The 11,611-nt window shown below is 35.6% G+C and overlaps 1 protein-coding gene across 1 annotated transcript; it reads right to left on the minus strand.

The window, feature by feature from the left end:
- Nucleotides 1-2,936: 2,936 nt before the first annotated feature.
- Nucleotides 2,937-4,485, minus strand: LOC107767856 (transcription factor MYC2-like). The gene has a single exon (XM_016586955.2). It carries the CDS (start codon nt 4,415-4,417, stop codon nt 3,143-3,145), a length of 1,275 nt encoding a protein of 424 aa, XP_016442441.1. The 5' UTR covers nt 4,418-4,485; the 3' UTR covers nt 2,937-3,142.
- Between the last annotated feature and the right edge of the window lie 7,126 nt (nt 4,486-11,611).

Consider the following 11,611-nt stretch of genomic DNA (forward strand, 5'->3'; position numbering starts at 1 on the left):
TCCACTTACACTCGAAGAACCAACTTCAGTACGAGGAACGGTAGTAGTAGGAACTGTAGAGGAAGTCATAACAGCTTGGGGCGGAGCAGAAATAGTAGCAGTAATGACTGGCAAAGAATGCACCACAGGGACAGGCATGGTAAAGGAAGCAAGGGGTACTTCATCAGAAACTAAATCCAAATTCTCACTATCAAACCCACGAGAGAAAAGCTGATCATCAGAGTCACGATCTGCCGCAAGAGTATTATCATCAGAGCTCACCAAGGTGGCTTAAACAGGCTCGGGTATGGGAACAGAATGGGGAGGAGTCGCTTCATCATCTGAAAAGACGCGTCTTCTAGCCCGTGGCCTTTTAACCAAGGAGCTTCCATCCTGTTCCTCCTCCTCCTCAGAATCTGGGGTTGCATCAGACTTCCTTTTCGATAAAGAACTCAAGATTATCTCTTGAGCTCTTTCCAAAGAAACTCTGGAAGCCGCAATCGCTTCAGCACTTACACCACATATGGGAAACCCTGATAAAAAGAAGGGTCAAATAAATTATAAGGAAAAGATGAATGAAAATATGAAAAGGAGAGGGGTAAAACATTTACCTTGAGTTTTAACCTTCCAACCAAATATGTGTGAAATATTTTTCCAAGATATACCTTCCATCGGAGCAATAGTCAGTAACTTCTCTACCCAACCACGAAAATTGGGAATCCCATCAGCAGTTCCCATGGTTGCTAAAAAAGACAAAGCTAAACAGCTATGGGCAAAATAAATCCTTTCAAAATAAAAAAAAAAAGGGGGAAAATGAAAAAGTAAAACTTACGTACAAAATTTCACTTTTCGGGGAATGGTACATTTTCTTCACCTACTAAACCAATAGTAGGGGCAACAACAAATCTGGCATACCAGCCACGATACTTATCATCCTCAGGGCTAACTAGCACTCTCTTACTTCTCGCCACTAAAGTGAAGATTATGTCGAAAAATCTTAGGGGAGTAGAGATAGATCAAATGGAAAAAAGTAAAAGGCAAATTAGCCAACCTTGTTAAGTGCCTTAAACAAGCAACAACCCTCCACACAATGGGGCCAATCTGTCCTACACAAACGTTGAAAAAACGACAGAACTCAATTATAATAGGATCAATGGGGATTTGAAATTCAGCATAAAGGGATATATATACACAAAAGAAAATACGGTCATGTAAGATGTAATTCTTTGGTTTGCATTAGGAATTATGATAGGGAAGTCAGATCTCCAATGGCAATCCCTACGAATAACAGAGATTAAACCTTTGGTAATTTGGGAAGGGTAGACATCAGCACGATCTAAAGAAGACATAGAAGAAACTTGATTTTTGATCGATTCTCTATCAGTGTAAAAAGATAGTTCAGAAGGGCAATCTCATCTACTAAAGGCTCATGAACTGGTTCACTAGAATCTTTACCTCTAGAAGAAGATCTATGTGAATGAGAACCCCTAGTTCTAGAAGGAGGGGTAGAACTCACTGGAGGTAAAGAAGCACCCCGTATAGATGAAGACCCTAAACTACACAATCTTCCCCATTTTCTGCTTCCAACAGGAGCAAGAGGAAGTTCGTCAACAATTGGGACTCTTCGAGGATTAGGGTTTGAAGAAGACATAACTGTACGAGGAAGAAGAAAACAAGAATGAATATTCCAAGGTAAGTAACTTTTTATGAGAAAGACAAAGACAAAAGCTTTATTTATACTCAGAAGCAACCGTCAAAGGAAAAGGTGTAATGATGGAAACGTCATGATGAAAACTGTCACTTCGTAATTGATGAAGCCACAAAAAAGCCCTAAAAGACGTTGAAGAGTTGCAGATTCAATCGGAAGATGACACGTGTCACGAGCATTAAATGGAAGTGACATATGAAGCGTCAGTTCCAGAAAAGGTATAATGGCGACAAAAATTCCCGCTTTAATGAGACCCACTTCCCAAATATTCTATTGATGAATAAATGACAAGTGGGTGGACTATTTGTATTGGGGAAAATCAAGTTATTACATCGAGTTAATTATGTACTGATATGTCATGACACATGGATCAACAAAGGAATGACAGTTGGGGAAGAATAATTGAAGAGGCGCGAGCTTTAACAGACACGGGCAAAGATCCACGAAAACCATAAGGAATGGGTGCTCGAACCTCTTGATAATTTGAAGAAGCATCGGGAGAATGAACCTAAATAGTAAAAGAGTATAGATACGTATTATTGGTAATTAATGAGCATTAATTACGGAAAACGTTATAGAATCTGTACCGAAACAGCTACGATTGTCAATTATAACGTTACATTGAATGTCATTAATTGTCCATAATAACTCCATTATGGAAGGAGAGAAACTTATTACTTACAACAACAACAACAACAACAACAACAACAACAACAACAACAACCCAGTATAATCCCACAAGTGGGGTCTGGGGAGGGTAATATGTACGCAGATCTTACCCCTACCCCGAAGGGTAGAGAGGCTGTTTCCAGGAGACCCTCGGCTCAAAAAAGCAATAGGAGATGATATATTAGTACCATAAAAATGTGTAATAAAAATAACAACAATATATAAGAGATATGAAATATGAAATACAGAATACGAAATACGAAATACGAAATACGTAAAAACCTATTACTTACAAATAGCTATAAAAGGTGAGGAATGAACATTTGTAAGGACACGAACTACTATTGGAATATACTGATTTTCTTTGCTTTTTATCCAGCTATTATTTACATTAATTATTCTTATTTCTATTTGATTATCAGTAACCCGAGCTCTTCTAAAAACAAGCTTAAACCAAAAATCTTATTTTTGGTTAAACACTAACGTTTTCAGTCTCTTATATATGATGTACCAGTAATTGCCAGAATTACATTAACGGTCTGAATTAATGAAGAGTAAATTAAGACGAAGGGTCAGTAGCAGCACAAAACATGGATATGTAAGATTTTATCAAGTCATGTGCATGCAAATTGTCACCTCGCATTTTGTACTTAGTATGATCTTAATTACCAAAGAAAAAGAGAAAAACATAGCATGAATAAGATTTACAACAAGGAACACAAGGCCCTCATCAACCTTAAAAAAACTTGATGGTATGACATAATTAAGTACATTAATGTATCAATTCTAATTAGCAACACTTAATCTTTTGAGAATAACAGATTTGAGAACTTCCTCATTAGCCACTTCATTAGTAACCTTGATCACAACATCTTGAAGCATTAGGTTCTTGACACTGGAAACGCTTGCATGGTTAACCTGTAACTCCAACTCCCGCAGCACATTCATCAACCTCGCACACGGGTAGTTCACATCAGGAGATCGGACCCGAACCATCGCTTCGAGTCCGATAATCTTGACCTCCACTTCCATTCCAAATGAATTATTTGCACGATTAAGTACAGTGGAAGGTACGGTTTGTACAGAATTAGTAGCACATTGTCTCTTAGGTTTCTGAGACAGGATTTTGTACGACTCTAATTCTTCAACTTTAGCCTTGAGTTCATTAATATAAGTAACTGCATCAGCCAGTAATGAAGCTCTATCCATTTTCGACACGTTAGGAACCACACTCCTTAATGCATAGAATCGATTATTCAGCTTTTCTCTTCTCTGTCTCTCTGCCTCAACGTGTTTCTTGGCCATTTCTGTCCCTGTTGCGTTACTCGAACTGGATTTTCTTCCTCGTTTTATAGGTCGATTAATATTGTTGATCGTCGATGACTCATTCTCAAAGCTGTCTGAATTTCCTAATGATATATTGCCATCAACTGTTTCTTGCTTTAATTTGGTGTCCGTTGCTTGTGGTGAATCATTTTCCACTTTGTGATTTTCTCCCAATGGAACAAAATTAAAGCTGGAAAGATCTTGATGATTAATTGGTGATGGAGTAACAATATTGTTGTTGCTTAATCCAAATAGAGACCTACTTAGTTGGACTATTTCCCAATTTTCTTGAATAATTTCAGAGGACCCCAATTCGACGACACCATTAGGAGTAGGAATACAAACTAGAGTCCGAATTCCATGCAAGTGAGCTTCTTTAGCTCTGTCGTAGTTGTATAGTTGCAGTTCGTCATAATTGTTCAGCCATATATAGGATGTAGGATTATAAGCACGGACGATGAGCTCATTATCAGCCACGAAATATTTAGGCACTGATACCATATAGAACAACTCTGTATCGCTAACGTTATTGTCTACGTTAGGGATACGAACTGTGGCGGAATTAGCCAAATTTTTTGTACCGCGGAAATGGCCGTCTCCCCACGAGAAAATGAGACGGCCATTAGCGTCTTTTGATGCTTGCCAAAAGATGGCATAAACCCACCATTCTTGACGACTGTGAATGATATATTGAAGGTGTTTTTGAAGGGTATTAGTTGAAGTAATGTCTTCCATTATTCAATATCTTACTAATGTTTAAATCAGAGAGATGAAAAATGAGGGGAAATAATATTATATTAATACTGAAAATGAAGGTCGCACTATAACAAAGTGAATTAGATATATATATAAGACATTTTGGTTACATTTTTCACGTGGTCTGTAGATTTCTATTTTAACAATCAATGTACGTAGGATTGACCAGAAACTGAGCTAAGAGAAAGAAATATGGAATGATTGAGTTCATATACATATATGGGGGACCTCCAAGATAAAAGGAATGCAGTCGTGGACGGTGACTCAATTGTTTGTGTCTTTTGTTCTTGTGGTCTCTTGATATTCTTTTCTAGAACTGTTGAAATATGAAATAGTGTCAACCTTTTTTTTAATCAATGTGTCAACCTTAAAGATGACCATCTCACACTGTTCTAATTGTACATTTTTTTTAAAATTCCAAATACTCCACAAGAATGCATCCAACTCTTTCAAAGATCTAATAAATAAAGACAATAAAATGGCGTTAATTCTCTCTTTCAAATATTTTGATTATAACGATAAGTTTACTTCGAGATGATATAAGAAAGACAAAAATATATTCGCATTTCGGAATTTTTTGGTAAAATGTTACTATACAAGTTTTATTGGTCTTAAAGACAAATGAATTCAAGATTTAAACTTTAATATTATGAGTTCGAGTTCAGGATTCTATTGCAACCATTTAATCAACTAGATTCGAAATATATTACTAATATTCCTATTTTACTTAATAAATTTTTCTAACACGTATTTGAGCTCTAAGACCTTTGTATACGGGTAAAACCGACCTTAATTATGATGCACCTCGACTTCCGACAAGATAAGCCAAGCTCGAGATGTGATGGCAAGGGACCAAAATCAAGCCAAAAGTCCCATCGAGCCAAATCCCGGGGACACGACGCCTGCCCTCGAGAATATCAAGGTCATAGTTCCAGAATCGGTCTTGGCCTCGAACAACTTCGAAGGACATTGTTGACAATCAAGCGTAACCAACAGAAGGCCGAAATATCTGTGACCGGCCGAATATCACGGCGGGGATCTCGGCATGTATCGATAGAAAACCGACAATCAGTTAATCAGAAGATCTTTTATCTTTTATAGAGTTGTACCTAACATAGAGCTCTCCTACTATATAAAGGGGGTCTGATTACTCATAAAAACGAATGTAACACGCGTTTCAAGGCAATATATTATCATTTTCTCTGTTATTTAGTTTTTCACTTGTTTATCAATGTTGACTATAGTAAGCCCCGAATCGAGGGTGAACAATTTCACTAAGGTTGAAATTGTCTTATTCGCATGATTTGAATTCATTTTATCTTTACTTGTTCAATCTAATTAAATTTATAGTTTTGTATCAAATTAATCTGCGTATCCTTAAAATCACTTACAAATTCAATTATTGTCCGATTTTGAAGGTAAACAACCTTAGCACTACAGCTTCCCTGGCCACACCCCTGTATTTAGAGTCCATTTCTGATACTTAAGATACTCAATGCATGGGGTCGAGTGCTATTTCGAGCAGGCTGCGGAAATTGACAACTAAATGTGAAAGCAGTGGACCTTTAGCAGTCTCCTCCACGGCTTAACCCCTCTATCTCCATGTTCTATCGAATGAGGAAACAAATTTATATGACAACAAAAAATCTTGTACTTCTGATATGCAAATTTAGAAAGTTTGTTCTGCTTACAGTATACTCAATTGAACACAACTTTGTGATGAGAACGACATCATATATATCTATACAACGAACCTCTCAAAAAGTTTTATAGAAAAATGATTTTAATTCTCGGGTAAAGCGGTTAGGCTCGTCACACCGACCCAATTTAACCCGCTTGTTGGAGGGGTTTGGAGTGAAAATAGGATATGCTAGCTATTTTTTGGATTGGTAATCCACAAATTAGTCAGCATTTGAAAAATAGCCGGTGGTTTTTTAAAATACGAAAAGTTTCAGCATAATATACAGGATTATGAAGCTCCTACGTATAAATTTCCAGCATATTATGTTATAACTCCAACAGACAGAAAGTTCCAACATAATATGCAGGATTATGGAGCCAGAAGCGTATCCGGGTTGATGGATATGGGCTCACGTGAACACATACTCCTCTCCCTAAATCATGTATAACAATGTTACATTTTTTTTAAAATTACTTAAATATATGTGCGTGAACTCATACTCAAAGAATCCTATAGTGCAATTGTTATTGGATGCATAATCTACAAGTGAAATTGGTAGTTCAAATCTCACTCTGAACGGTCTTAATTTTGGTACGGAGTATAGATATATATGTGAAAATTATTAAATTTTCAAAAAGAATATAATTTTGAATCTATAATTTCAAAAGTGTAGTGGTTCATAGAAAGAGACTAAAGTTAAACCTGTCAAATGTAATTTTAGATACACTCCTTCACAACATTGCAACCATCGATATCCTCTTGAAATCCTGTATCCACCTCAGTATGGAGTTTCTACATATAAATTTCCAGCATATTATGTTGCAACTCCAACACATTATAAAATTTTAGTACATTATACTAGAATCTCATATGTAAAAACTTCTAACTCCAGCAAGGTTTTACTTTTACATAAAAATTTACTAAATTTCGATTACTTTTAAAATTGTGGCTATTATTCAATTACTAGTTATAAATCTGGCTTTTCTTTTTTTCAGGATTTAGACGGAGGTTTTTCTACCCAATTCAAACCTGAAACTATTAAGCCCTCTAAGAGTGGGTCCAAACTCAAGTGACTGCCTTATCTTAGGGGAATTTGCATCTATACCCGCTTTTTGTGTCACATTTTAACTTGTGTCTGCTTTGCAAAATAAATTGCAAGTGTACCCGCATTTTCGCATAACTTCAGCATACGGGGTTGAAGTAGCAAAGGCAATCACGCAAAACTTCAACATTCTAGTAGTCGGGCCTGAAGTTCAGCTCTAGAGCTGAAGTTTTTGTTTTGTAACTGTCGAATTTCAGCTCTAGGGCTGAAGTTTTTGTTTGTAACTAGCAAGTTTTTGTTCGTAAGCTTCAGTTCTATAGCTAAAATTTTTGTTTTGTAAGTAGAACTTCAGCTCTAGAGCTGAAGTTTTTGTTTGTAAGCTTCAGCTCTAGAGCTGAAATTTTTGTTTTGTAACTGGCGAACTTCAGCTTTGTTTGTAACTGGCGAACTTCAGCTAGAGCTGAAGTTTTTGTTTTTGTAACTGGCGAACTTCAGCTCTAGAGTTGAAGTTTTTGTTTTGTAACTGGCGAACTTCAGCTCTAGAGCTGAATTATATTGTTCTTGTGGCAGCAACACCATTTTTATTATGGACGTCATCGTTTAACACATGAGCAAGCATTACAAAGCATTTCTGTGTCACTGTCGTCTTTGTCTCTTTTCTTCTTGAATTGCATTTCGTTTATTGAATTCCTCGAGATAATCAGCTCATTTGCTTTGTTAAATTTGAGTTATTTGAAGATGAGACACCCTTTCTTGATATAAGCTCATTTGCTTTTTTAGGCCATGTTGGTTTTAATGAGTCAGCTAATTTGGAGGATTTTACCGAAGGAGGTATTGTAAGTGTGTTTGTAGGAGAATTTTGAGTTTCTGATGTGTTGAAGTCAATGTTTATTCAATAATTGAGATAGTGACATTTTTCTCTCTAGTCCGGTGATGGTGATTGGAGGAGGAGGAGGAGAAAGGGGGCAGGTGATGGTGATGGAGAAGGAGGAGGAGAAAGGGGGCTGAAATTATTTAAGAAATGGATACAAATTAAAAGTTTTAAAAAAATGGGTATAAGTTAAATGGGGGCGACCAAATAGGACGCCCCGTGCAATTTTTATCTTATCTCAAAAGAATTTATGTTTACTACACTACTATATTTTAAAGAGAGAAATTAATGGAGAATCCATAAAAGAAAAAGAAAACTAGAGGATAGAAGTACTATGTATGGTAAAGTAAATTTCAGCGTATCCCGTTAGGCCAAGTTGTCAAAATTAGCTTATTTTGAAAAGTATTTTTTTTTCAAAAATGCTTTTGGTGAGAATCAGTTTGTGTTTGGCTAATTAATTTGAAAATCAGTTATGAGCAGCAATTAGTGTTTGACCAAACTTTTAAAAACTGCTTCTAAGTATTTTATTTTTTTTAAAAACTTTTGACTATTTTTTTCTGTTTCTCCTCAAATGCACCTTTTTTTTTTCAAAAGCTTGGCCAAACACTTTAACTTTCAAGAAAAAAAAAACATTTTTTAAAATTAAAAAATACTTCTAGAATTGAAAATGCTTGGCCAAATAGATTATTAGTCCATGACCCAATTTTTCTATTTGTTAAATTGTACTTATTAGTCAGTCATAATCACTTGGGAAATGACAATTTCCAAGTCCTTTTTCCACAATCATTTCATATTGCAAAGTCAAAATAGTACGGACACAATTGTTTATTAATATAGATCGGTTGACCATCTTATGATAAGGAAATTAAAGATGATGTGTAGTAGTCCAGACTCATTTTTCTTAAGTTATTGGATCAAAATTCAAATATGCTTTCTCGTCAAAATAAGATGAGACGAAGAAGGACGCAAGCAGTGACGAAGCCAAATGATCACAAGGGTGGTCACTTCGTCGAAAAATTGTATTGTGTATGTAGATAAAATATTACGTTTTAGAGCTATATAACATATATTGAACACTCTTTGTCCTGAAATTTTTTCACTTCTTTCAAATTTGAATACACTTAGAAAAATTTCTAGCTTCGCCACTGGACGCAAGTCTACAACTTTCCATTTCTTTGTTTTCCGTACGCTTTAGGTGTATTTAATACATTTCTCTACCCATCAATCTTCGTTTTTCTTTTATACTTCTACTATAGATTCGTACAAAAAGCTATGATATATTTGTTAACAAAATTTCATGTCATTCTAATGCTACAAATTACATATGGGATTTAATTCGATAGCATTTGATGTTGAGCGTGATAAAAATACCTGCGACAACGTACACTTATTTCAAACAATTGAAATGAGCCCTTTGAGGATTAACGAAGTAGAGCATACAACAACCACAACAACAATCTAATACAATTTTACAAGTGGGGTCTGGGAAGGGTGGTGTATATGCAGACTTTATCCCTATCCCCAGTGGCGGAGCCACGTGCACTTAAGGGATGTCAACCGACATCTCTTTGTCGGAAAATTACACTGTGTAGTTAGGTATTTGTTTTATAAAATATGTATATATACTATGTATTGACACTCCTTGATTTCTTGGTAAATTTATTTTTTTATATTTTGACCCCCTTTATGAAAATCTTGGCCCCGCTACTGCCTACTTCGAAAGAATAAAGTAATTATTTCCGAAAGACTCTCGGCTCAAGAAGACAGAAAATACGAGAAGAGAAAGGAAGGGAGTCGAGTAGAGCAACTTTCAATTTTAGGAGAACCTTGTCGAAGATGTAGACAAACTTTGGATATGATGCAAAACGTTAAGCCTAAAGTCTTGGGTATCACATGGGAATGTTCACTATGTGTTAATTATGTGAGTCACGACAACCATTGAATATTTTGGCTCCAACCGCAATAAAACATTCTAGATAGAAGCGGATATTCATATTTTTAACTTGATGGATTTAATCTTCAAAATTAATTCACTAGGTTTGATTTAATCCATTGCATTATAAAATTTCATTTGGTCAAGCTGTCAAAAATTACTTATTTTTAAAAATACTTTTAAAAAAATATTTTTGTAAAGTAGTAATTTGTGTTTGGTCAATACATTAATATTTTTTTACAATCAAATTGTGTTTGGCCAAGCAATCTATAAAGTACTTTTGAGTATAAAATTACAAAAAAAAAAAAAAAAAACCGTAAGTATTCAGTTTGCAATTAGTATTATTAAATGAGATAAATAAATTTAAATATTTATTATAATAAAAATATAATTTATAGATTTCAATTAATATAAAATATAGTTATTGCAAAGCGATAATATTGGGGTATCTAGTATTACTTATTGTTTACATGATGATATCAATATATTCATTCAATATAAATTAAAAATCTCTCTTATTCACTATATAAAAGAAGATATATATTTATAGTAGAGAGAATATTCCAAATATAAATATGAGAAAGAAAATAAAAATATGATGTCACGATCCCGATTTGCCACCCTCGGGAGTCGTGATGGCGCCTACTCGTGAAAGCTAGGCAAGCCAGCTATTAGGGTTCCATACAGTAATAATCATTCCCAAACAGTTATAAACAAAAACTAAAGTTAAACAGTTGATAAATGCTGAAGAGTTATAACATGATCAAATAATCCAATACAAATCTACCCACGGGTCTGGGATCACAACTTCACGAACATCTACGAGTTACTACAAATACTAGTCTTAAAAGAAAATACAACTGTTCTCAAAAAGAAAAGAGACAGCAGAAAGTTAAAACAGGGAAGGGGCACTTCAGGCTCTACGGACGCCAGCAGATCTACTTTGGTCTCCCTGGACTGAAGGCAGCTACCTCAGCTACTAATCGGGTCTGGTATCAAAATCTGCACAAAAGAGTGCAGAGTGTAGTATCAGTACAACCGACCTCATGTACTGAGTAAGTGTCGAGCCTAACCTCGACGAAGTAGTGACGAGGCTAGGACACGACAATCACATATACCTATGTAGATAAATCATATACAAACAGAATCATAATAACAGATATCATCAGAATAAGGCGGGAGGGGGACATGCTGCGGGGAATATCAGGTTCTAACAATAAGCCAATAAAGAAGCATCAATAAAGGAGCATAATGAACAAAATATTTAAATCAACAAAATAATGAAGCGGTAACACGTGCACGGCATCACCCTTCATGATTTTACTCTCGTCCTCACCATATGAAACAACATAAACGGCACGGCATCACCCTTCGTATATTACCTCACATAATCATGACACGGCATCACCCTTCGTGCTTTATTCCTCACAAATATCGGCACGACATCACCCTTCGTGCATTAACTCTCAAGTCATGGTACGGCATTATCCTTTGTGCATTAACACTCATATATCGGTACGGGATCACCCTTCGTGCATTACTCTCATTCACAATATCATGCACGACATCACCCTTCGTGTTTTACACTCTTCCTCACCCAAATAATAGAACAATATGTCCCGACAAGGAAAATAACAATATCAACA

The sequence above is a fragment of the Nicotiana tabacum genome, chromosome 1 (genome assembly GCF_000715075.1).
Source record: "Nicotiana tabacum cultivar K326 chromosome 1, ASM71507v2, whole genome shotgun sequence".
Taxonomy (NCBI): domain Eukaryota; kingdom Viridiplantae; phylum Streptophyta; class Magnoliopsida; order Solanales; family Solanaceae; genus Nicotiana; species Nicotiana tabacum.